This window comes from Aphelocoma coerulescens, chromosome 1A (assembly GCF_041296385.1).
Source record: "Aphelocoma coerulescens isolate FSJ_1873_10779 chromosome 1A, UR_Acoe_1.0, whole genome shotgun sequence".
NCBI classification, from domain to species: Eukaryota; Metazoa; Chordata; class Aves; order Passeriformes; family Corvidae; genus Aphelocoma; species Aphelocoma coerulescens.
This window is the reverse complement of record NC_091014.1, coordinates 79803548-79831471: the sequence shown is the minus strand read 5'-3', so window position 1 is coordinate 79831471 and position 27924 is coordinate 79803548. Positions and strand designations below refer to the sequence as shown.

The 27924-nt window shown below is 43.4% G+C and overlaps 1 protein-coding gene across 1 annotated transcript in view; it reads left to right on the top strand.

The window, feature by feature from the left end:
• The window catches only part of LOC138104492 (IQ motif and SEC7 domain-containing protein 3-like), a 44597-nt gene extending 17002 nt beyond the window's left edge, over positions 1–27595 (top strand). Inside the window, exons 3-5 of the mRNA XM_069003788.1 lie at positions 25377–25457; positions 26686–26743; positions 27521–27595. Coding sequence (XP_068859889.1) covers positions 25377–25457; positions 26686–26743; positions 27521–27595 — 214 coding nt within the window. The remainder of the gene's footprint in view (positions 1–25376; positions 25458–26685; positions 26744–27520) is intronic.
• The last annotated feature ends 329 nt before the right edge of the window (positions 27596–27924 follow it).

Below are 27924 nucleotides of genomic sequence, written 5' to 3'. Positions count from 1 at the left end.
CCCAGTGCCGCTGCAGATTTCTGCGCACTGCTGCATATCTCAAGGTTCATGCCCATCCTGGTTCTACCACAAGTGAGACAAAGATGCATGGGTAAATATTTTTTTTCCTTTAACTTGTGTTTTAACTTCTAGCCCCAACAGATTTTTATTTTCTAAACGCCCTAGGTACAAAGTCTTTGTTAGTGTCTCCTCCTTTTTGTTTAATTCAGTCAAGGATATTGGAGAATCACAAATAAGAATGTCAACACGCTTCTTTCTTTCCACACTCCAATATTTAAATAAAAAAAACCTCAAAGAAACTCATCATCATCAAGACCCTCACAAAATGGAATGTAAGTTACCCTGCCTATATCCCTCTTCCCCTACTTCTTCCCTGACACACACTGCTGAGAATGAAAGCCTCAGGTTTCTTTTGGCAAGGATCTGACACAAAAGAAGAAGGAGGTAAGTTTGAATAAAAACTGTGAGAGGAAAGGAGATATGAAATAAAAAATACAGTGTCATATGAAGGCATCCTTTACAAATGATAAAGAAACAAAAAGCAAAACACTTTGTTATACCTTGCATTTCCCTGCAAAGTATTTAGAGGGACACAGGAGAGAAACAGTCTGTTGTAATACATGCATAGTTAAGCAGTTGCCTCTGTTTTGCCTCCTCCTTTAACAGACTGAGGGTCTTGGGACAGACTGCAAGCCTTCCCAGGGAGAGATAATAAAGAGAACATTGATACAAGAACATGTTAAGAAAAATGAGTTTCATGAGAGTGATTTATGTAAAGGATCTTGTAATCACCCCAGTCCCAATGCTGCCTGGCAACTGTGTTTTTTATGAAGGAAGTTAAACATGAGAATGACTGCTGCATGGCCCTCTCCTTCAGAAGGCTGGGTTAATTAAACAAAGAAAAGCAAAACAACAAACAGCTGGAAGGAGGAGATGAGATAGTAGCTAATGTTAGCAACTGCTACATTTCAGAGGCATACGCTGTCCGGGAGCCACAAAGGTGCAGCACATTGTGCAACATGGAACTTAGTCATCCAAAGTTTCTGCTCCTGCATCAGATGGCCTTACTGCTTTGCATGTTGAGTAGTCCATTCTCAGATCCAGCATTGTTGTTTTGAGCAGAGCTACAGGTGAGGTGGAAAGTTTCCCATTCTCAAATGTGAGGGTATTGCTTGATCCCAGAGGTTCACAATTACCTCACAACTTATGGAATTTCATATGGAGCACATTAGTGCAGGAGCCTCTGGATTTGTGTGTTGGTCTGGAGGACCAGCCTCCAGATGAATTTGAATTTCAGTTTGTTATGGTTATACAATTTAATTTTTTTCTTTCTTCTTGACTGTATTTCCTTCCATTATTACTTATACTTCATCTTACCTTTCATTGGAGTACTCCTCGGATTGATGTAAAAGCCCTAACTTAATTAGTTGCCAAAGCAGAACTAGGATGCCGAAACCCCGTTGTAACACTCCCCATCCACCTCTTGTACTTCCATCACACTGTTCCTTTCCTCTTTTTGTTTTGCTCCCTGAAGATTTTTCTTCCCATCAATCTCTTGTTGGTCAAAAATGTCACATAGCTAGAAAGGCCGGGGGGTTTTTGTTTCATCTGAGGTCAAACAGTAAATATAAGTGCCATTCCCTTGATCTTTTTGAGAAGCAGAGGCTGCCACAGTCTTTCTGAGCCATTAGAAGCAAGAGAAAGGCGGAGAAAGGTGAACAAAATGCTGGCATCTCCTAATTTCATCCTGACACTTGGAGCTCTCAGTACCAGCTGTAACAAAGTCACTGGTTCTAGTTCCTTGCAGACAAAAGCAGCCATGCTGTAGATGGCTAGTGACAAAAATCCACAGCACTTTTATTCTGTGTGCACTGTAGGCAGCAAAACACTTTCCAACAAACTTGGAGCCTCTAGCAAAAGATCAAAAGAACAGAAAACAGAACTAGAAAATGTCACGGAAAGAGAGCAAAGGAAAGCAAGACTATTACACAAGTCTTAATTACTGTAGAAATAAAGCGTGATAACTCAAACTCAATGATCCTGGCAAGCAAGCCAAGCTGTCCGTGTGAGAGAGTGAGGATTAGAAAACACAGATAGGCTGAGGAACAGCAAAAAAGAATGCAACAAATGCTTTGGGTTTCGAATCTCCCAGAAAACAAATGGAAGAAAGGCACAGACTTACATATGCACAATCAAACTCCTCCCTCCCCAACCATAACACCTCAGCAGCCCCCAATTAAGGAACCTGTCTATTCCTAGGCATGCACAGAATCTTTTTTTAGGAGAGTTAGCACATGAAAAGATCAACCTGTTGAGTTGGACTTAGATGGCCTGCATGTTTCATATCTACATAGAGACTATGAAATTTTGGGCACTATATAAAAGAGAAAAAACCCCAACCCCATAGAGATTCAAAACACCATAACTCCTTCTCCGCTTGCTAACATCTCACTGGCACCTCCTGGCCTCAGCTGTGGTTTAGCTTCTAAAAGCTGAGTCAGTCTAGTTGCAGACATACCTTCAGAGGTTTATGAGTTCAGCTCTGGATTATGGAGAAGAGGGTGATAGGAAATGTCACAAATAATTGTCTTTCCCAATTTAAGGATCATGACAGAAAATTTCAGGCTATGACACTGAACTGTTGAGTGAAGAACATCAAAGAATATCCTTCCAACCTCTAATATCTTATCCATTCCAGCTCGCCGCAGTTAGATTTCCAGAATCAGTGTAATATGGAGCTGTACACAGATGTGAAAGCTCAATTCACCCTTAGTCTCTTTGCTCTTTAATATTCCTAAGGAAAATCAGACATGCATTTCCTTTCTGCACATGGCCCTCAGCAGTGCCCAGCCCCACAGGTCATCCCCAGAGCATCCCTTTGACACAACCAAGCAACACTACCTACTCCAAGCATGCTGTCAAGGTGCCCATGACCATTCCAATGGATTCTACTTCTCTTCCTCTATGATCCCAGTTCTATGGTCTGCTAGAGGCTTTGGTTTGCACTTCACAGGGGCTCTTACACAGCAGTGCAATTAAAATTCCATGAGTTTCCAATAGTTGTGTGAACTTTATCAGGGCGATTCTTGGCATTCCTACCTTGCACTGAAGCAGTAGATGAAGCAGTTAAGAAATTCTCTCCCTCTTATACCCTGCCTTAACAAGGGTTTTCAAAAGCTTTTCCCCTTAGAAAAAAAAAGAGTTTGTGAATTAAGGAATTCAGAGCATATGTAATTGGGAGCAGTTCCATCAAATAATGGCTGTAGACTGGAATTCCCCTCTTGCCCTGAGGGACATAGTACTTTTGTTTTTTCCAACCCAGAAGAATATGAATTTCCATTTACAGGATCTTTCTTCTTTCTGAGCACTTAGACTGACCATTATTTGCCACTGAGACACAGCTGCCTCTGGGACAGAAAGCAGCAGTTCTCTGTAATCAGAATCGCCATTTATTCCACAAAATCTGTTGTACAGATGTTGGGCTGGCAAACTGAGACCAGGCTGTTACTGGTGCCCTGGTGATTTTTGTTAACCAAATGGAGTTTGACAGAAGACTCCAAGCTTAGACACACAAGCATGGAACAGCCATAACAACAACAAAAATCCATTTAGTCTTACCAGGAGTTCAAGTGGCTTCAGCATTCCATCTTGCTGGGGACACCGAGCTTTACAGCACCATGCCACGGCTCAGGTGCAGTGGTGCCTCAGAAGGAAGGGTACCACTTACTGCAGCATCCCCTTTGGTTTTTGTTGGAAGTCTTTAATCCAGGTGCATGCCCAGAGTGACTCACATATAACAGCCAAGGAAGCTTCTTCACCTGTGGGCCCACTGCATGTTGCTAAACAGACCTTTCCAACTTGGTGAAAGAGGTCTAACAACTGCAGTCAAAACTTGTCGCGGTCTGTCTGCTTTGGAGTCACCCTGAATATGACCTTGCTTTGAATTTTGTCATTCTAAACAGAAGGATCTTACTCCAGTCCTTTTCAAAGGAGAGACACATGCCTTTGAATGTGGCAAGGATAGGACACAAGTAGTGCCCAGTCTTAGTCCTAAAACATTTCTAAGTGCCAGTCTTGAACTAGCTGAGCCTCAATCTGTGCCTGTTTCCACATTTTTTCTTATATAAAGGCTCCTCATGCTGCAGTTTCCACTGGTGAAAGGAAACAAAGCTATCAAACACAAATGAAAGGGTAATTTCCCTTTTTCTAATCCAGTCAGCTGCAACAACACAGTCGGAAGTACAGAAAGGCTAGTGCAAAGTGATGAAGAATCACACAGAAGCTTATGGAGGTCTAAAAGCAGTAGAATGGCATACTATTGTGGGAGCTCACAAAATCCAGCCTGTACACTTGCTTTAGGACAGCACAATAATTGTAAGGAAACCAGACATCTTTCAAGGAATGTTGGTTTCTGAGGACATGCTGCAGTCATGTGTGGTATCTTTAGCTTACCTGCAATCTACAGTTGAGCAGGGCAGCTCTTAGTTCCTATCCAAAGTGACTTACTGATCTGAGCATTTATTTGCAAAGAGAGTTCTATTCAAAGGCAAAGAAACTCGGGGGCTCACGGTGGAGCAGCACATCTCAGATTTGGAATCTCAACAGCAGTGTTCCCATCTGCTCCAAATGACTTTAAAAGGCTCAGCCTTCCAAAGTCACCAGGACATTTCAGGTGCTCAGTTTTCATTAACACTCATGCAAAAAGAGCAGTTAGCTCTTCCCATAATGACTTAAATCCTTAAATAATCTTCCAGTATATTTTGCAAGGGAAAGTGTTTAGATATCCCTGACTCAAAGCTCCTCCTCACACAGCTCTGCAGCATACTGACTGCCAGATCCCATCTGATGGGATCCCACCAGATGAGCTGGGTAGGCATCAGTGGCACTCCCTCTGTTTTTCTCTCCCCACTACCTAGCTCATAAAGCACTTAAGGGATTAATGGGAGTATTTTAAAAGTTGCCTATTGTTCTTATTCCAAACAGCTGCTCTACCTTAATTTTATGAAATATGTTAGTAGTGCCACAGAGGACAAGGTAGCTTCACTGCTTTTTTTGCCCAGCTATGCTCCTCACACAGGTTGGAGTCTCAAGACTTAAGTTTAGCATCCAGATATTAACTTTTATCTCTTTCACATCTTCTCCAGCAACCAGGTTTCTAACACCTCCCCCTCCCCAATACGAATGCAGTCACATTTGTATCCACAGTCAACCACTACTGCATGAGGAAGACCATGCTATGCCCCAGATCAGTGAATAGCTGTGCAATGTCTTTCCCACAGAGACCGTATGGGAGCAGACATCAGAATGCCTGCAGATGGGATGGGTGGGGAAGAGGAGGTGTCTTCACAACCAGTTCTGAACTGTACTAACACCCTTTTACAGGGAAGTAGACTTCATTTCTTAGGTGAAGTTCAGCCACCCTAAGCCAAGCTGGGTCATGCTGCTAAATGAGGGAGAAAACAGTGCACTCAATCCGTGATGATGGGATTGTGCTACCAGCATAACGGCATCTAGTGGCTAGTCTCCAAGAAGATAAGTTAGAATTCAGAATCCCTTTCCACTGAGGACAAGAATAAATTCTTGTAATCTCCCTCTGGCAACATTTGAGAATATTTATGAACACTAAAACTAGCTAAGAAACCACCCACACATTTTCAATGTATGATAAGGTCTCATGAGAACCTGTATCTTTCAATAAAATGTGATGCTTAAGAATCAGCAAACTGTTTTTTGTTCCTGGGTTGTTCATTGGAAGGTCGTTAAAAAAAGTTAACCAACACTTAAAAGTCTTTTAGTATTCCTTTTGAGCCAAACAAGCACTTCTTGTCAGGAGGTTGTTTGGATTCTAGCAATTTTTGACTAGTTGTTGTTTAATGAATTGTCATTTAGACAAAAGCCTGAATGCTTTGACTTCTTTTGCTTCGCCCAGAAGTGATATGGGTCATGGCATCTTTGGAGCAAGCTGTCAGAAAGCAACGCAACCATTTTTGCCTCTAATTGGGCCCATTAACAGAGCAAGGAAACTTCCTACTCATTATTCCAAGAATAGCAACAATGCCTTTTGAAAGAGGATTAGCAGAGTATTCAAGTGTGGCAGTACTCCTCAACTCTGAAAGCTCCTCCACTGATGCCAAGCAGCAAGATTAGTCTGCAGGAGGAGGGAGCCTGCACAGCACTGGTGTGGTGGTGTTCATCATTGATGACGTAAGTTGCAACGGGGTGAAAACTCATAGCTATTCCATGTGAGCAAGCGAGTTATAGCAATTCCTACTGGCAGGCTCAGCAGAGGAATTCCTGTCTGCAAAAGCTAGCAAATTCCTTGAACCTAAAACCAAAGACAAGGCAAAATGCTAAAACAACATGGAAGGAGGGAAAAGGGCTGCTTTCCATTCTGCGAGCATGGTACAGCCTGTCGCTTTTGTGTTCCTTCCTCATACAGTAAGTTCCACAAAAAGGAATATGTATTGGGATCAAGCACAGAAGAGGATAAACCTCATTATTTGAGGGCTGTATTTTGTTTATGTGAGTTGTTTTATAAGGAGAAGATGTCTCAAATGCTTATGTGGAAGTTTGCTGGTGTTTGCTCCTGTCAGCTGGCTGAAGTTTCCATTTTGCTGGCTCTCCATTTTATTTTTCCCTTTGCTTGCAGTAGCTATTAGTGAGGATCAGTTAGTAAAAGAGATTTGGTGTTGCCTGTTAGGGCATGCTGCAACTTTTCAGTTTGGTCACTTTATTATATCAACCCAAATTAAGTATCTTGCTTATGCTGCACTTCCTGCCTCTTGATATACTTTCTGTCTGGATGGAAGCAGGCAAGGTGTGAGGACTCAAAACATGTTAATGTCTACCTTGGGAAAGGTAACATTTTTAATGATCCCATGAAATAGACCCAAGTTCTAGACAAACCCTTTATCTCTGGTTTTCTTTGAGCATATGTGCCATCTGCTTTTTGCAGTATAGTGGAATAGATGGAGAATATTTGGTTTAAGTAAGCCTGGAAACTGGAGGAAATAATCCAAATGACACCTGCACATTCTCATGGAGATCCTCTTTTATCTCAATCAGGAAAAGATTCTTTCTCCATAAGAAGATATCAGGGGCTCCACTTCTCTACTCTCAACCTACAAGCAGATGTTTAGCCTCGTGCTGCTCTGCCCATTTGTGTGCTGCTGCAAGACTTCCATGAGCTTTAGTGGTGATTCCAACAGAAAGGTGTTGCTTACTTGGTGTGCTGGAGGTTCTCACTGCATTATTGAGGTTCTGTGTTTTCATCTAGAAAGGAGGAGACTGATTAAAATACCTGCAGAGCTGGCCTCTCAGTAACAACTGTGCAGCACAGGTCAGCTTCATTCCTGTGGTTTATTAGTGATGTGAACCACTTCATTCCAGTTCATTTTGTGCCACCTTTGCTACTTGCAATGAATGGCTTGCTTTGCTCAGCCTGTAAGCCTAGGTTTACACTGCTCAGGTTCAGGGCCTTTTAATGGTTATATGAGTTCATTTGCTATCCCAGTGACAGGTTACATAGCATCTGCAGCCCTGTCAGAGCAAGGATAATGCTTAACCCACACAGACACAGCATAACGCTTTTGAGACAGACATACTCTGCTTGCACCACAGTTCAGTTTATGTAGAAGAGCACCAGGATTCAAATGCCATTCTTCTCACAGAGAGGTGCCCAGTTCTGTTCCCAGTGCTGACTATTCAGTAAAGGAACTTACTTTAGGGAGACCTTTAGGGGAACTACTGGGCAGAAGTGACTTGCATTCTGTTCTATAGGAAGTTTCTCCCTTATTTAAAGAGTCTTTTTGGTCTGCAAAGTATCCCAAATCAGGAGTATGGAAGGGCTGGATTTGACAGATACAGGCTTTAGCAGTTAAGTGTAGGTTGTTTCTGTCTTTTAATCAGCACACAGCTTCTTCACCCCCCTGACTTGTTGAGTTCTTTGTGCTGGTTCCTTTCTCTCCTGTGAAATTAATTCTTTCAGCTCCTGTTCAATGTTAAGTGCCTACTTAATCCTTTGCAGTAGTTTAAGTTGCTGAATAGAGAGAAAGCTTGGGCTACTGCTTAGAAACCAGGACTGAGGTGTTAGAATTGTAGGAGCTTCATGCTACAGACAGGCTTGCCGTGTGACAATGGGCAAATTCCATTGCCTGGTTTCACTCCAGCATCCCCCTGTGTGAGCAGATGAGTGTTACTCATTCCCCTTGCAGGGGGTAGCACGAGGTGTCTGCCAGCGGGGTTTGTGGAGGGCTTTGAGAATGCTGCCTTTGAAAGTTGAGCATTGTCACTGCAGTGAGCGCTGGATGGCTGTACGTGTTTGACAGCATTCTGTGGAGCAGAGAGATGAGTGGGACTGTGCATTGCAACAAAGGGCAGACAGTTTCTGAGACAGCTTTTGAAGCTCAACTCTATATATAGTTTTAATATATTTTAATTTAGACACAATTCAAGGTGCCACAACTTCAGAAGTTTCAGTAGGGGCTGAATCAAGCAGACATACTGGAACATTCCTAGTGCTGTCCCAAAGCCAGCACTGAGATTTGGAGCTTGAGAGCCTCAGATGGAGAGAATCATATACTACGCTCATATACTATGCTTAACAACTCCATTTTCTCTTTGAGTCAGTTTAGGTGGAGCAATTTGACTTACAAACACTGGTGAGAGAGCTCTCAGGAGGGCAGTTTTAAATTGCTTACACATAATTCCTATTTTTCCAGCTGCTCAAAGCAACAAATATGGGTGACAAAACAACTTCTTCTCCCAACAGGTGGAAGATGGAGCCTCAAAAGAGGCAAGAGAAAGTATGAGAAAGGCCAAGAAAAAAAACCAGAGAGAGCATTTTGCTAGTCTCTGACAAAGATTGATATTATTTTTGGTATTTTTTATGTTTTGATGATTAGATCTATAGAGGTGTATGACACTCCAAATGCAATGGCACAATTTGCCAGTGAGGATACTAAGAAAAAAATGTGGAGGCTGAAATTCAGATCCAGCTTAGCATTTTTTGCAGGTAAGTTCTTTGTATTTAGAGCTCATTTAGGAAGGGAGAGAGCCATAGGTTCAAGTTCCCACAGATTCAGAGCAAAGGTTTTCCTCTCCAGTCACTCAGAATTAGGCAGAAGAGGAACAAAGCTCATTCAGTCTTCCACAGGCCATATCAACAATCAAAAAAGCCTGTTATGCAGGTCGTTTATACAACAGTCAGAGGTCTCCTTTTGGCCTTCTGGCACACTCATGAGAGGATGATGTAAGACAAGATACAAGGTAACTAAACATAGAGATCATTGCTGCTGCTCTTTTCCTTTCAAACGGAATTTAGCCCTGCTGAGAAGTTCAGAGTTGACATCACTGAGGTCTGAGATTTCCTGTTTACCTCAGAAAACAAGTACAGCATGGGCTGTGGTGGCTCAGGCTTCCATGGAGTGCCTCAGCAAATCATCATCACCTCTCACCCAAAGGGATGTGCCACAGGAGCATGGGGCGGTGTTCCTGCATCCACCATCACTTTCCTCTTTCAAAGTGTCTTCAGCCCAAGGATCAAAGGTCTTTCCAGACACTCCTAAACAATGTTCCTGCCACCCACAAGAGGTTCACTGATCTCTGTGAAGAAATGGGGCAACTACTTATTTTTTTCCTGAAAGTGAAGTACTTAGCACCTGCTACTGCCAACTGTGCCTGCTCTCAGCATTGACTTAGTGGGACACAGTAAGTCAGGTAGGACTTTGTAATACTGGCACACAGACTGAAGAGAGATTAAGTGGGACAGTTGAAACCTCTCTTGCTGTTTCAGTCTTCTTGTGGCTCATGCTGGATGAGATTGGCTCAGTTGGTTGGAGCACAGTGTTAATAACACCAAGGTTATTGGCTCAATCCCCATATGGGCCATTCACTTAAGAGTTGGACTTGACAATCCTTGTGGGTCCCTTCCAACTCAGAGTATTCTATGATATGGAAATAAATATTATGTACTGTGGATTATATGTGAGCCATGGATTTTTCAGAACAGTATGCCTTGCACACATAATCTCTCTAAACCCATGCTCAAGAAGTATTCAGGATGAAATCATTAAGGGCTCTTAAGATCAGGCTGTCGATTCTGCTACCCACAGTAAAATATTCGCATTTGAAAGCGTTTGGTTACAAATGTAAAAAGATTGAAGACAGGGAGGACAACACAGGCATTGCTATGAGAGGCTGCTGTGTGAGAAACCATATTGTTTACTGATTCTCCCACTTGCAATGGCAATAAATGACATTTCTCGTGCTACAGACAGAAGAATAAGATCTGTTCATAAGTAAGAAGAGCCTTCATTTGGATGCAGATAGTTAGCATTTGAGTCAGGACAGCCCTTAAGAGCTGAATTGGCTAGGATTCACTGCATGAGACTTGAAATCAGATTATATACAAACTCAGTGGAAATACTGTTTTAGTGGAAGCTGGAGGAGATCCCAGATGAATAACAATCAGATTCCCTTTCAACCCTTGCTCTTGGACAGCTGCTTCTTTTGTATGTGCTGGGAAAGATTAAAAAGTTTGGAAACAGTATTCACATGGTGCCTTATCACAGTTCTGGGGCATTCTCTGTCCTTCTCACTGCACAGAGGTGCTAGCAGCTTAGTAAGACCAAGGTCTGGCATTCAGGAGTGTGATGTTAAAGCATTGTGTATAGCCAGCCAGGGTACATTCTGTTTCAGTCAAACCTGTTCTGCCTTGGGAAAACTTAAAGGACAAAGGATGATTAGATGTAGAATCGATGCCTGCACAAGCAAGTAGGTGGTCAAAGACACTGCAAGCTTTATTTACCCTTCTCTGGCTGGCATATTGACAGCAGTTATTATATGTTTCCTCTGAAAAGAGTAAGAATTCCATAGAGGCCTCTAAACTCCGCCCTTATATTCTGTACCTTCGACTCTACATGGAGGTCTCGCTGTGTGTCATGGGAAACTTTTCAACCTCTGGAATCCTTCCAGTTTTTTTGCTAATGGGGAATCTCTCGGTACATGTATGTTCTCCTTACATTTTATTTATGGGGTAACCTCTAATATGGCTCACCTTTGCTAGACTCTCTGATCCTGGGAGAAGCCAACTGCTCCAGGCGGCACCTTAACAGTGGTACCTGAAACATGCAATGGAGTCATGGCCAACAGTTACACCCTTTGCTGCTAAAGCAGCAAAATCCGCCTATTTTTTCCTCTACTGATGCCTTTTATACAATTCAGCACATGCTTTTATACAATTCAATTGTTTCACAAAGAGACTTGAGGTGTCCTATGGCATTAATCACTATGAGATCTCAATAAATGCTAAAATAGTGTGGTCCATTCAAGTGCAGCCTAACCACAAGACTCCAATCTGTAATGGAACCTGTTCTACAAGATGGGAAACTCTGTCTCTGTCCAACTGAGAGTGGGTCACTGTTTGGAAGTGAGAATGGGAATAGAATCCAAGTCCTGCTATCATAAGACCTAATGAGACAGACTCTTCTACTTAAGTTATTTCAAGAGCATAACTTTGGCAAGGAAAAATATTGCTATTCTAAGACCTTGCAGGTTCCAAAATAACATCCTGCTGGAACATCTCAATGTACTCTTCCACTGAGCCTTGTCTGTCCTGGGTCAAAAGTAGCAATATGATCTTCATTGCCTTAGTACTGTATTAGTGTAGAGACACAAAAATAAAATTGTTATGGCAGTGGTTGTTCCTAGAAATAAAGGAATTAAAGTACCTTGTTACAAGGACATAGAAACAGGTTCTGAAATATGTATTCCAGTTATTACTTTGAAAAAAAAGGGATGGCATTCTTCAACAAGCCTAGAAGGGTGGGAGAATTCGATTGTGCTGCACAAAGGTACAAAGCCTGATGACCCCAGGTTGGGCAGGAGTGTTGATCTGCTGGAGGGCAGGAAGGCTCTGCAGAAGGATCAGGACAGGCTGGATCAATGGGCCAATCAATGGTGTGAGGTTCAACAAAGGCAAAGTGCTGGGTCCTCTCCTTGGGTGACAGCAACCCCCTGCAGTGCTACAAGCCAGGGGAAGAGTGGGTGGAAAGCTGCCCATTGGAAAAGGTCCTGGGAGTGCTGGTCAACAGCAGCTGAACATGAGCCAGTGTGTTCCCAGGTGGCCAGGAGGTTTATTTTTTATTAAAAACTTATTTTGGTGAGATTGTTTTTCATGCAAGAAGCTTCACTGTCTCTTCATGACACCTTCTGTACAGCTCTGGGATCTCTTCATGCACTACACGCTTCTTATACCACACAGCTGCTGCCAGAAGTGGAAGTTCCCCCACCACACAGCTTCCAAGGCTAAACTAGAGTCTAGACAGAACGTGTTCACCACAAGAATCAAGATTTCAACAGCTCCAAGTGCTAAAGTAACCACAGATGCAGATACAGCCACTGCTGTTGCCTCTTCCCAAGATGGGAAGTATTGTCACAGCCCAGCATGCAGGGTCTGGAACCATTGCTGATGTAGCTTCACAGTTGAAGTGTGAAACCACAAATAGCACTGCCAGCTTATTCTGAGCCACACGGTGTCAGCTTATGCTACAGCCCTGCTGGCACCAGGCTACTGAAGCAAACTTGTTAAATCTCAGTTGCTAGAGGAGATTGCCCAGGTGTAAGTACCACGGAGTTCAAAAAGTCTGCATCAGCCATTTTGTTTCAGGAGCAGAAACATAATCAATCGCACAGCTCCTCACTCTGAATTCTAGTAATTGTTTATGAAACTCTCCTGAAATATCTCTGCAGAAATCATGCTCTTGCAACAGAGGAAAATCTCTTATGTTTATGTTTCCAGAACCACATTTTATATGTTGGGGTTTTTTTGGTTTTTTTTTTGCCAAATACAGAGGGCTCCAGCACACGGTGGGAAGTTCCAAGCTTCATTAAGTAGAGAACAGTAGTGGTTTTTTAAGTGGAATGCTTTAGCAAGTAAAGAGTCCCCACAAGGCACAATGGGGAATAAGGCACTACAGAGATATCCAGGGGTACAGACAGATATAAGTAGCTCATTGAATTCCAGGTGAACTGAATATGGTGGCAGGTGCAGGCTGTATAGGTTCCTGTAGTCATCACTGACTGAAGCACTGCTCCTTTGGCCAGGTATATATCTATAAATGAGTGTTAGCTGACATTGGTATCTCGTTCTGAGATAGGGCATGGATGAACAATTACTGTATGCAAGGCTAAGAAGAGATGCCTTCTCCATTTTTGTGGTGATTTTTCCCAGTGCTGCCGCACCAGAGAGAGTATAAAATAATCCAACTCCTACAACTAAGATTAACCTAAACTGTCATTGTCTTGATAAATTGACTTGACAGAACATTGTATGTCCTACTAGTTATAAATCTCAGGAATTATTGAACAGTTAAGATGGGCAAAGGGAACAACTCTCATACATTTTCCAAATATTAGAACACCTCATTAATTCCACCTGCTCTTCTGCAACTTTAGCAAGGCCAGGATTTTATGAAGCCCCAAGAAACTGTGAAATCTCCTCTTAACTGAAAACCAGGTATCTGTGATGGTCATGTGCTGAGCATTCAAGTTGCATCCTCTCCCCATTTGCATTGGTGCCAAATGGTACATTCTTTCCAGAGTAATTACGTATGCAAATACAGCTGCTCTTGGTGTCAGCCAGCTGCTGTGTCCACAAGCAGCCTTGAGCACTGCCTGCTTTCCATATGTCAAGGCCCTGGTGGAAGCATGTGGGTGTGTTTGGAAGGGAAATGGGCAAATTAAATTTCCCCTGAAGCAGTGGTGACTATTGCTAACTGTCCCTTGAGACATTACAGTCAGCTCTGCAACTGGGCCTGCACTTTTCCTCTGCTCTTCTCCTTCCCACAGCAGTAGCAACTCAGCTCTCCAGCATCAGGGAACAGCACAATTTAGCCTTGGGTATGCCAGCAAGCAGCCTATGTCCAGTTCTGCATTCCTAATTCTCCTTGTGGTCCTTCTGCTTTACAAAATCACTTCTTTTTCAGTTGTGGGTGTCACTGATGCAGCAGCCCCAGATATGTGTAGGTGTGATGGTAACTGGAATTCCAGAGCCAAGGCTCCAAACCAGAGCTCTAAAGCGTTCTGCAAGCGAAGCCCAGATCTTCCTCACTGCATTCAATTGCATTCCTCGTGTGTTAAGCCCCAACAGCAGAGCTGGGGCACCTCAGCCCTTGGCAGCAGGATTTACTGCACAGAACAATCCTGAAATTCTTGGTGAGTGTGCAGAATAACATCACCACTGACATTTAGTGCATCAGCCCAATGTGGTAGGAATGAGCTTTCCAGCTTCTCTTTAGTTGCTGGTGCAATTCACTGTCACGCTGCACTGGTATCCAGTGTGAGACACAGAGCTGCCTGTGGGGTGCCAGCAGCACATCTGGCCAAGCAGTGCCAACCAGGGACAGGTCTGCAGCAGACAGTGTTGCCAAGGGCACAGAGAGCTCAGAAGTGAGCCGTGGATGCTGCTAATTTACATGTTTATGAGATTCTGCATTACTGAACAGCACTCCTTCATTTAGATTTGTGTCATTCTCCAGTGCTAGGGACATTTTGATTTTAGCCTCTGGAAAATTCCAGGGTTTTCTTCCTGTACTAAGGGGTTAAGTGTAAGTGAGAAGCCAGTAAAAAGTGTAAGCTTGATTAAAAACAGATCAAATATTAGTCATAATAAATATCCTTTTACTGAGTCCAATTCTGACACTTATTCAAAAAGTAAAAATAATTTATTCTTACTGAGGAAGAGACCTAAATTCCCTTTATATCTCACAGTCCCAGTAATTATGAAAGGGCTTGCCAATTCCACTAACACAAGCCTTTGCCTTTTTTTAGTGTTCATATGTATTGGCCCAAAATAGGAGAGAAGAAAAAAGGTGTTTGCTCTGCTAGCAGAGCACTCAGGCAGAGTGCTGGTTCTGGATCTCTTCAGAAGGACCACATACTCATTGGTATGAGGCTGAAAAACTGTAATTATTATATGAAGAACTGGAGGGGATTTGAAGAATGCTTATCAGTGTAATTAAAAGTGAGCTTTTGCCAGCTATTTCCGTTTTATGTAGTTATAAATCTATTATTTGAACAAAGAAGAAAGGCCCTTTGCATAGTACAAAATAGAAGAGGTATGAAAAGATGTTTCAAACTACAGAAGATCACTATCAGCATGCATCTGCTGACATGTAATTATTCCATTACATATATAACCTTTAAAAAAATGATGATACTGAAGATAGTTGGAAGTGAAGGATGCTGTCTTGGAAAAGACATGTTATCTTGGAAAAGACATGTTATCTTGGAAAAATAGCTTTCAATTAAGAAATTAATTGACACAGTTTCTGTTTGTGGTAATTATTTAACTGAAATTATTTCGGGAACTTACACAAACTCCCCCTCACACATGCTTTTGATTTATAGCAGCTTCCTAGTTGTGATATCTGAAGTATAGTTTTGGCTACAACTTATGAAACCTCTGCTCACTGCAGTGAGTGCTGCACGTGTCACCAGAGGATCCCCTCCACATGATCAGATGTGCACACACGCTTAGAATATCAGACTGCTCTTTATTATAGAGTAGCTGCTTTTCCTGAATTCCACTACTCAGCCTGTTAGCAAGCCAAAGCAAATGATGCTGTGGCTTGTCTAGCACAAAACATCATCAACTGTTTCCACTACTGACAGAGGATTTGAACATGGCTGAAGATGCACACTGAACTGCATAGTCCAACATACAGTGTTTCCTCCTCCCATGGCCATTTTGGCCTCTTCCTTTTTGTGCTTACAGGCACCAATCCAATTAGCAGACAGCCATGCTCTATGTGGCTGATGCTTCTCTGGAAGAGAGAAATCCAATTTAAATGGAGTGAATGGGCTCCTGATTGACATGTGATTCAACAATATTTCAGGAGATGCAGGCCCCCAATCCCTCTACCAGCTAATGATAAATTCTCTTCTTCCCAGGATGTTTTTTCCTGAAAGTTGATTATCAAGTACTATAATCTCCCTTATCCCTGTTCCTACTGTGCCTTAGGAAAGAAATTAATAGCAAGAAGAGAAGCTTCTGAGTGAATCACTTCCGCTGGGCACATAGGGGAGCATGAGAAGCATCCTCCGTAAACACCAAGTATATTTCATCAACAAGGATTCTGTAAGAGACACCAACGTATCAACACCAGAGATACAAGTGCCCCTCTACTGAGAGTTTTTAGCAATGCTAGCTTACACCAGGCCATCCCTGTGTCCCAAATTGGAATGTTTTGTTCCGTCCAATTTAAGTACTATTTCCAAATCCCTTCAAGCTGCTATCTTATATATGCATGCAATACATTATGTTTGACTACTTTAGGGTCTGACTTTGCACAGTAGATATTTGATCTTAAGTTTCCTCCTATGGACAATTTCTCTCATGTAGGTTGTCTCTGGTTATAACAGAATTAGTCCACAGATAATTGAGAGTGAATTTATCCTCCTTAGTTCACCTTGAGTGAGTTATTTCATCCCATCATAGCTGAAGCATCAAGAGCCACAAAACTGCACAAAGTAATGCCCCACCTAGCATGAGAAATGCTGAAAGTGGGTCCAAAACCTGACCCCAGACTTTGCTTCTGGCTATCACAAGGACATATCAGTCAGACTGGACCCAGAAGCCAGCATGGACTCTCCCCCTGCAGCTGATTCCTGAGCACATCCCATTCCTTTTCCCACTCTTGCTCATTTCTAGTATGTGGGAAAACCTGGCAGTTAGCCCAACCGTGCCTGGTAGACTTAACAAATGGATGAGATTTCCTTCAAGTGTTTCTGGGTGACAAGATGGACTTGTCAGCAGCAATTTCCACTGAATACAGTGAATTCACAGGTGACACAATTCAGGTGACATCTTTATGAGAAGTAGCCTGTCACCAAGAGAAAACCATGTGTTTAGGTCCATGGCAGAGGAACAGACCCTGCTGAGCCAGAACACGAGGCCACAGTTAATTTTCACCATCTCCCAGATACATTGCTGACTCTGATCCTAAGTCCAAAATGCCACCTTACATTAAAGAGGGTCTATCACTACATGCTCAGACCCTCTTTGTGCACATCCACACACGTTTGTCTACTGGTCATGTTCTTCGTACTGAAATTGCTGCAAAACACCACAATTTCTTTCCAAAATCCATGCACCCATCTGCCAGTCATGCCACATTTTCCCCCAAGAATTTCTTCAAGGTAAAAGTGAAGATGTACAGGAGAAATGCCTACCACTTATATGGACTAAAGTAAGCTGCGAAACCAACTGTTCAGGAAGACATGGCATTAATCTCCCCATCCCTAGAAGCAGATGGTGATAAGTGAATGGCACATTTGACATATCTGTTGTAGTCACCCAATGAGTTAACCAAAAAAAGATCAGATCACAGCAGCATTGGCTCAGACCTTCTTCCTCCAACACAGGAAATTCCATTTCCCCAGCACGGTGCCTTGTGCTTATCCTTCCAAGCTGTGCTGTTCTGAAAACCCCACAATAGCTCAGAGACACACATTTGTGTCAGTGTCACATTGGATTGTCACTTTCCAAACAGTAGTGTATGTAATGCATATGGTATTTTATACTAGCAAGGGCAATTTTGTTTTAAGATATTTCATAGGGTCTCTAAAATCGACATATTCTAGTGAGAAACTGTAAATACTCTGGCACTGGGAATACCATCTTCATCCCATCTCCTAGCACTGAAGAAAGAAATTTATAGTAATGCTATGCAAAGGATGTATGACTTAAAATGAATTTTTTTACCAAGAAAGAAGACAATGATTAAGCAGGTGCTAAGTAAGTTTTAGAGGATGAGCACTGATCTTTCGATAATCAAATTTATAGAGAAACATCATGGAAGAAGACATTTTCTCCAACACTCATGAGATGATCAAGGCAAGCCAAGTTCCAGACTACAAAACATATTTGATTTTTCATTTCTGGCAGGCAAGCAGAGAGAATAGATGCTCCTGGCAAGTTCCCCTCTCTTCCTCCCTCCTAGCATGACTTTGAGTGGTGGAGAGAAGAAGCAAGAACAGCTTTGAGAATGCTAAAGAGCTGTAGGATGATAGGCACTCAGGTGGACTGAAAGAAGGGCTACGATGCATCCTGGTGAGGCTGGGCATGCCTATGTATGTTGTATATTCATCCATCATGCTGCCACAGCACAGAGTTTCTTCAGCAGCTTGCTTTTGTTAGGCAGGAGCTATGTGCTGGAATCTAAACATCATCTAGACACAACTTCAGTTTTGTCATACAATTAACTAGGTATCTAAGCTTGTGGAGGGTTATAGACAGAGGTAGACAGGCAATGGCTAAATAAGTTAAGAAAATGCTTGATCCCTGCATCCTAGCGACACTCAGGTTGGGATTGTAGTAGTTACTGGGAATGTAAAATAAAGTGATTGTGATGCCTAAAGATTTTTAGCTTTTTATATTTTTCATACATTTGTAGGTTGCTAATACATGGCTGTAGCTCCTAGTATTTTCCTACCCTTTCCCCCTACATTTTAGAACAATAAGCTAACATTCTAACACATTCCTGACATACTGTTTAGTCTTATTCCAAAAAGAGAACCAACTACAAGGATGTTCTGTTTTCCAATCAGAATCTGGAAAGACATAACCAAGTGGGGCAAAGAAGCCCCTTGACCGATTCCAATGGGCCAGTACCTGGGGAAATATTACCTAACCAACTACTCTCCTAATTGGACAGTATATGATAGGTATGCTAATCAACTAACCTTATAAAAATTGTAGAATTACTGTACCACATGCAGGTTTTGCCATATTGTGTACCTGAAGGCTTTCAAGTAAAGGTTTGCTTTTATATTACCATTTTAACATTGTTTGGGAAGGTTTGTTCTATTTCCAGGCAACAATAGTTTCAGGCTTGTTGCACTCCTACACTTCAGTATCTTGGGTAATAAGGCCCATGCCCCTTAACACAGAATTTTCTCAGTCAGTCACATTTGTGGTTCTGGTTTGTGTAACTGTTTTTCTGAGATAGCCAATATCAACTGTTCAAGAGGAAAGATTTAAAAACAGCTATGGGCTTTCTAATGCTGATAAGTTTGAGTCCTATACATTGGCTTTGGAAAAAATCTGCATTAAGTACTCTAATAGGATAGTTCTTAAAATGTCCAGTTCCTCTCTGAATCTTATCAAATTCTTGCTGTCAACAGTATCCCATAATAAATGAGGAGGCCATCAAATTTACAGGGACTTAATGAACTTAAATTGCAGAAATTACTTTGAATTTATTTTTAATCATGTATGTTTCCTTACAATATGAACCCTGCCCATTCTAAACTGCCTCCAAAACACCAGTCTAATGCCCTACAACTGAGATGAACCATTAAGACAGCTAGAAAATTTTAGTGGTATTCTGCAGTGAAAAGTGAAGAAGTGGGGAGAAGCAGCTAGTTGTTAGACAGTACTCTTTTGGAAACAGTGCCTTTTTGAGATCTCACTTCAACTCTCAGTTCCAGTCAAAAATAGATCTATCACAGGAGGGAGGTGATAGAAGGAGTTAGGTCTGCAGCTAACCTTAGCTAGGTTGTGTCACAGCTCCATTGGTAGGTAGAGGTAGCATTGAGCTACATTTTGGGGGAGGCAGAAGACTGCAACTGGCCTTTCATTAACTTAGCATTGCTAAATAATTCCTGTTTGTGGTTATCCAGTGCTCATCTTACGAAATGTAACAGCCAGTAAAACTTCATCTGAGATGACTTCAGTTCTCCTTTGACTCTTTCTGCCTTTAATCTTCCCCTGCTAGGCCATGATTTTCTGCGACTCCATCTGTTCTCTTGGCAGTTATCCGAAAAAAAGGCAAGATAGAGACAAGTGGCAAAAGACTCCAGGAAAGCTGAGATATCCAGCACTACAAACAGTGACTTTTGGTCAAAGCCTCTGGCTTTTCTTCAAAAGGCAGAGTTTTAAAAAGAAACCAGAAAGGCTGCATGAGTTGGACTAGTTATTTACTGATAGCACATTCCTTGATTCAGCATTGTCAGATTTCTAAGAACTGCTGTGTGCTTGGGCCAAGGGCAAGGCTGCTGGATATGCAGGCCAGTAGGGCTCAAGGATCAGAACGCAGAGGTTAGTAAGTACTGGCAGTTGGGGAACCCAGTGATCTTCATTTATGGAGCATGCCAGCAGTCCTACACAACTGACCAGAGCAGCGGGATGCAGGGGTGTTGCAGCATGGTAGAGAAAAGCACACTCTGTGTACTCATAGTGAGAGCAATTTTCATTCTGTCTTGTTTTGGCATTTCTTGTAGTCTAAAATCATTCATGCAGAAAAACACAGAGCTGCTCTTTATCTTTGGGAACAGGCCACACAGGATATACGTTTAATTAAAGCTGACTGCTGGAGAGCAGGGAGTGCCACCATTTTCCATATGCTGTCTGGACCGGGGTTTGCTTTTGTGGGGGTGCAGGAGAACAAAAAGAGGTTGGGTTTGTTTACCATAACGCAGCTCTCAGCAGATGGGCATCTCTATTTCAAGACAGCTCTCATCAGTGCTAAACTACTGGGCACTGATGCTTAGGGGGCAACACTGACTGAGGAGAAAGCCCATGGCACTTGTCCAAAGGGAAGATAGAGCATTAAGGGAATTTTAGGAAAGTTTGCCCTCATTTAGCCCTGTGATGTGCAAGCTACAGAGACTTTAAATTTTTGGCCCTCAGTTCTTGTTCCCTCTACAACGCCAGTTTTTAAGAGAAAAGAAGCTTATCCCCTTGGGAGCCATCGATGAAAGACCAAGGCAGCATGAATAAGGGGCCCCTTTGCAGCACAGTCCAACTTTCTGAGAAGCCAGAAAGGTAGAGCTAACTCCTGAGCTGACTAGACAGCTTGTGCTAGCCAGGAGGTTGGGCACAAGCCTCTCTGAAGTTCATCACAGAGCAGGAACTGCTGTGGCTGGACAGTTCATTCACAGATACCTCTATTGAGGCTGTAGGCAGCTGGCTGGAGGATACCTCTTGTCAGGAGCAATGTTAAAGACATCTGAATAAAATTCAGTCAGCTGTTTTCTCTCAGAGGAGAGAGGGCTAATGTTTCAATTGACAGCGTGGGTAACTACTGGGCCAAGCTATCTCTGCATTTAAGATAGGTCTGGACTGTCAAATCCTTGCCTCCGGAGTGTGCATCCCAGCTAGATGGAGCAAGGCACTGACAGGCTCAGGCTGTTCTCAGTCTTCCCTTTGCATCTGTGCTTGCCTTTGTCCTCTGCTGCTCCTCCACACATGGGTCTCATAGTGCTGGAAAACCTTTCCCCAGCGTGCCTCCTTCTTCTCTCCCTGAGCCCCTTCCTCTTTTGTGCCACCCAACTCACCCAGAACACCTTTTCTTCTTGCTGGTTTTCCCTTCCAAGCTTTCCTCAGAGTACAGACCAAGAGATAATAATTTATTTTTAAAGCAATAAATTGGAAATAGAACAGTTCAGCAGTATCCTGGCAGATTGGGAGAAACTATCTCCACAATCAGCTGCCTCATCTGCCCATGATAGTGTGTGTTTAATTTCAGTCTCTGCAATGGTTTGAAGAAGGCAAAGCAGAGGATGTACAGAAAAACACGGGTAGAAAAGCAAGCCCTGGACCTACCCTTTTAATTGGTCGACCATTGCCACCTACCAGAGGCATTTAAAAAGAAACAAATTTTCAGATCCACACTCCAAAGTAATGAGTGAAGTTACATTGCCTCCCTCCCTGTTTTTCAAAGGCTGAAAAAACCTCATGCTTTCTAGGGTTTAACTCCTCAGAGACCGCATATTCAAGTTATGTAGCCTTTCTGGCTTATGAAGTTAAGATTTGTTTAAAAACAAAATAAAAAGACAGCATAGGAAGGAAAACAAAAAACAAGAAACCACCATCAAAACTATTATCTTGACTTATGACAGATACTAAATATCTCTAGGCTCACTTTAAACTTCAAATTTGCAAAGGCTGACAACACCACAGGAGAAGGAAATCCAGGTACCCACCAGACATTACAATCCTGACAGGCCCTCTTGAATCACAACAACAAAAATAATGTCTTACCTGAAGACTTCACAGTGTTAGGAAGACAGTTGCTTTCCTGGAGCACTTCCTTGAGGCTCAGAAGTGGCAGTGAGGCTCTAGGACACTTGCCTATTGCACCCAGAGGAGAGCAGCTTTGTCCTGATAACAACTGACACACAGCCTCTTCGGGTGGGAATGGATCAACTTCTCCCACAGGTTAACCCTCTCCCAGCTCCTGTCTGGGTGCCACGATGCAAAAGTGAGGGTGTGGATTTGCAACATATCAGATATGTGCAGGATCAAGAGATGGAAAGAAAGAGAAAAAGGAACAGAAGTTGTCTCCATGGCAGAACCCAGTTCCTGTGGTGTATGCCTGGGGAGAACAAAAGAGAAAGAGAAGCAAGCTGTAAAAGAAGAGTGCAAACAGCCCCTGAGCTCCAACTGCTCCTGGGCATTTGGAGAAGTTGGATTTAATAGGAATAATAAGATAACCTTCCCTGCTTCCAGTCATGGGAAGAGCTTTCAGCACAGGCTTGGAATACCCATGTGCAACTCATATAGTTACCTCCATCAGGCAGTATCTGCTCCTCACCACCTCCCTGGTGGATTCTCCATGAGAGTCATGGCCCCTGGAGTGGGACATAAGGATCCCACTGGAGGCAAATTTCTGCCTGTGGGAATGATCAGCATCTGGTGGTGGTACGTAAGGGGCACAACTATTCCAGAGATCTTGGGATCTCCAAGGTTCAAGACAACTTTGGTTTGGGTAGAAAACACCCAAGGCTGTTGTTGAGCACACATAAGAAATCATGAGAACCAGAGTCAGGAGCTGACTGCAGCTGTGGTGCTCAGAGTGTGCTGATTCTTTGATGAGGATCTGGGATACTTTTTTTTCTTAAACTGCCCACAGGAGACTGAGCCTAAAGTCCTGAAACTTCACACCACTCTTCCTTTCCCTGTTTCCCTTTTACTTTTCTTTGTGTTTCTATCATGATAATTAACTAGTGAGGCATTTCATCTATATATAAGCTTATATATTTCTTAGGTTTTTGTCCATCCTTGTTCCTTCCTCTTTTTCCCTGTTTTTGCTCCCTCTTGTTTGCTTTCTTCATGTGCAATTAGGAATTGTCATTGTGCATCTGCTGTTTGAATAAAAGCAGAGAACAGTGTAGTTAATTTAGGGAAATGTTTAGATTAGAAATGGCTGAAATGTGGGGTGTCTATTTTTTAAAAGATTTTTTTTGGTAGCTGTTGAAGGCTGTAGAGCAGCTTATGAGGAGCAGCTGAGGGCAGTGGAGAAAAGGAGGCTGAGGAAGGACCTTATCACTCTCTACAACTTCCTGAAAGGAGGTTGTAGCCAGGTGGGGGTTGGTCACTTCTACCAAGTAACAAGTGGCAAGACAAGAGGAAATGGCCTAAAGTTGCACCAGGGGAGGTTTAGATTGCTTATCAGGAAAAATTTCTTCACTGAAGGGGTGGTCAGGCATTGGATCAGGCTTCCCAGGGAAGCCGTGAAGTCACCATCCCTGAAGGTAGTTAAATGACATGTAGATGTGGGGCTAAGGGACATGGTTTAGTCGTGGGCTTGGCTGTGTTAGGTTAATGGTTGGACTCAATGATCTTAAGGGTCTTTTTCAATACAAATGATTCTTTGTAAATGAGCAGTGTGATAGGATGTAGGAGCTGGAGCATTTGTGTGAGCCTGCTTGAAAAGAGACTCAAGTACAATCCCACCACTTGCTCGGTCTCTCACACTCTCACTGCCAGCATCAGAGGGGAGACAGGCTGCGGTTGCTGTGGGGACAATTCGCCACCACTGCAAGGCTTTGCCTCCTGCTGCCTTCTCCTACCGTGAGTAAAGCTCTGCTTGTGGGAGCGGCCGTTGCACTGGAACCCCATGGCTCCTGCCACAGCTGCCGAGCTTCTGCTACCTCTTGCTTGCTGCCCCGGGAGATCCGGCCCTGCTGTTCCTGCTGCCGCTCCGAGGCTCCTGCTGCAGCCCATTTCGCCCTCCAGCCCGTCCGCCATCGCCGCGTGAGGGAGAGCAGCGGCCGAGCTCGCGGCACAGCGCCCCCTGCAGGCGCGGGGAATCCCGCAGGGCCCGCGGCCGGGAGAGGCGGCGCTGGGCCCGGCTGCTGCTCGCTGGTGCTGCCACAGTTATTGTTGCTTGCTTGCCTTGTTATGCACACTAGTAAAGAACTGTTATTGCTGTTTCTCATATCTTTGCCCGAAAGCCCCTTAATTTCAAAGTTATCATAATTCAGAGGGAAGGGGGTCAAATTCGCCGTTCCAAGGGAGGTTCCCGCCTTCCTTGGCAGACACCTGTCTTTCAAACCAAGACACATTGACCACAGACCTGACCAAAACCACCACTGAAACTGATGTAAGGAGCATATGAAGAAGAGCAAGTGGCAACCACTTGGTAACAAAACACCAAACCAACAAAGAGCAAGGAGACCCCAGACCCCGATAATGCTGTTGGTCTGGACTGTCGCATGAGGGATGGGGAGTTTAAGTCATAAAGGTATGATTGTCCAGGGATTTCTTTGTTTGGGGTCCCTGTTTTGAGGCACCAAGGTCAAGATACCAAATACCATAACTGATTTCTTGCAATAAACCTATCTAATGGAAATGAGAGCCCAGTGTCAAAAACTTCTGTGACACTAGGATTTCTTCCTTTGGATGAAATCTTTTGTCTTTCTTATCTAATAAACACATTTTTGTCTTTTGTTTTCCTATTTTGCTCAAGTTTTTTACTTCTTAGGGTTTTGCTTTTCTCTTCTATGGTCTCTTTCTCTTGTCATGGTCTCAGTCCCCCTACCTGTGCTTGTTCTGTCAGTTCTCCACTACTATTCCTGGTAATCCCCAGCAGTGGTGTGCTAAGGCCATTTCTGTGCTCCAGGGAGGTTTCACGAGAATTGTCTGCAGAGGTAATTTAGCCACTGGTAAGAAAAGATCAACTACTTCACAATGTATAGGAAACATATGTAAGGAAACACATATAAGGACATATTTTTGTCCCCAAAGAAATAGAATTAAAGACAGACAAAACTGTTTTTCATGAGATGTATGCGATTGTGAAACAAATGCTGCTAGAAGGAGAACTTTTGGGTTGTGCACTTTTGCCCCATTCTCCACAGGCTGATATCAGCATGAGAACAGGTAAGGTAAGGGAATAGAACTCTGAGCCCCCTTTTCTCTGCTCCCCTCCACCTTGGAGTAAAAAATGTTCATATAAGAATTAGACTACTCTTTCAGCATCACTGGGAGTCACTGTCCCCTTGGAACAGCTCTAAAAATGGCATTCTCCCTTGAGCTTTCTGCTGAGTGAAGTGAACACTGACCCACTGCAGTTTGTTTTTTCTTGCAGGAATGAAACTGTTTTACACCAGTTCTGTTGCCCAGCAGCTGATGCAGAGCAGAAGCCTTCATCTCCAGACTCCTCATCAAGGTGGGAAATTGTTGCCAGCAAGATCTTTATTTTTTTTCTACTTCCTTATCATATATCACTGATCTTCCTGCCCCAGACAAAACTCACACACTACACATGCCAATCCACTTCCATCCTCCCCTACATCCCATGTTCCCAGCACTGCTGTCACTTGCTTTTCCCTCCCAGAGATTACTGTTTGTACTGTTGTGTAATTGCTTGCAACCCGCCCCCCCCACCCCGACCTTCACTCACACACACACAAAATGTTTTTTCAGCCTCTTTTCAAATATCTATTTCCATCAACCCACATTCATGCTTGTACCTCTTCTTACTGTATGTGACACTGACATGCACATGCTTCACTCTTCTCCTTCAAATTATTTATCTCACTCTATGAGGTTCCTGGACACACACACTATAACCTTTAAAGCATAGCAAAAGTCACCCAACAAACTCAGGGTTCTGTCTCACACCCTGAATCAGGGTGGGGGGAGCATTTTGCCTGTGTCAGATGGTCTGAGCCTGCCCCCAAAGAACAGCTGTAGACAGGTACTATTAACTATCACCAGCTTGTATCCAGTGCAGCCAGGTGTGGGGGCACCAGCAGTTCTCAGCTCTCCCTCATCAGTGAAAGATGCCAGTGCCAGGACCAAGGGGTCTGAGGAGCTTCAGAGGTACTCGAGATGTACATACAGCATTTAGCTTCCATGCTTGGCCTTGTCCCTCTGTTCTCGCCATCTCCTTCTCCTCTCACGACTTCCCACCCCTACATCCTACAGACCTGCTCTGTTTTTCCAGGCCTCATCACCCTTCTGACAATAGCAAAGAGGTTTCTCTTTAAAGATTTCTCTCATTACGCTGCTAGGCTTACATCTGACCTTTGGCACCTGTGTAAGAAGCCTGAGTTACTAGAACGGCTCTGAACAGAACTGGGCAGCTGAATTGCAGTAGTGAGGCTACTGCATTTTTTAAATGAAATATCTCTTGTTCTTCTCACTGGAGCAGGCTGTGGTTTCTGATTTCCTTCCAAGAAAAAGTGTGAGTGCTGGACAACTGTGAAGAGAACAGGGGTGGGTGGGTGTGTATGCTCAAAAGTAGGGTTCGGCCACACTTGGAGACAGGGTAAAGAAGCAGGACCCCTCCTGCCCATGTGTGTATGAAGATGGAAGGGTTAACCCCCATGATCAGTCTGCGCTGAGGGCTTTCAAGCATTGGTAAAGTTTGCATGACAGCCCTTTCATGGCAGATGGGGAGATGGCAAGGAAAAGGAGGTAACAGAGGAGGAGACCATGGAGATTTCTGTGGTAGGGAAAGCCACATCTCCCTTACATTTCTGGAGTGAGAGAATTTTTTTTAAGTGCTCTAGTTTGTCTAGAAAAAAGGCTCAGTTTTGCCCTAGTGTTCTATCTTCATACCCTCATCCTTGACCCTGCCCCATTCTTGTCCCAGCCTCCATCTTATTTCTGATCAGTTCCCTTAGTTTCTAGAATGTTCTTGTTCTACAAGGCTGTCAGTCTCACAGTCTTAAACTCTAGGATAATTTCTGTCATGTTCTTTGCCAGGCCTTCCTTTTGTCCTGGTGACTCCAAAAGGTCCTGCCTATCCCTTGAGCCTGAGTTTGCCTGCCCTGCTTCTGCTGGGGCGTGACAGGTAAATTGAAGAAGTGATTGTGTGTTTCAGTAATTTAACAACTTTGCCAAGTTGCATCCGAAGACAAGTCTGAGCCAGGAAGTCCTGAATTGGGGATGAATGACCATGACCCCTATAGCAAGTTGCATCTGGACTTCTTGTACTGATCTATGCCTTGTACTGATTTGATGCCTTTTGCAGCTTGTCCCACACTGCAGGCCTCATGCATTCCTTACTTTTTTCCCCAGACTTTCTCATGTTCTTGCCTTTTCTAATGCCTCCAGACCCCAATAGCAGTCCTGAATCTGTCTGTGTGTGACACAATATTCTATGCAGAGAAAAAGATGGTTGAAGCCACCATGGCTATTTGAAGGTGAGAATAGGCACGGAGAGTTATTAAACTCACCAGTTAAATTTATGCTGGCCATGAAACATCTTCAAGTCTCTGCCAGGTCCTGCAGTCAGACATGGGCTTCCTTCATGTCCGAAGTTACATGTACAATGCAGTGAGGAAGGCAAAAGAATGATGGAGAGGGAAAAACACAGAGTCAGCATGGAGCTGATATCCATATGCTGTTGTGGAATGGCTCAGTAGGCTTCTAGGAGAAGCTTATCAGATCATTTACAGAGTCTGTCACCCTGCTCAAATCATAAACAGATTCCTGATTGAACCAAAGCAGAACAAAAGTCAATCAAGACTGAAATATGTGGGTCAGACAGCCTGAATAGGCAATCAGTTCCTGGGCGAGCCAAGCATACCCCTAAATAAGCTCATCAGGGCTCCCAGTGGGAGAGCCTGGTACATAGGGGCTCCCTGTGCAGCTCTCCTGAGTGCCACTGAACGGACAGCCAGTCA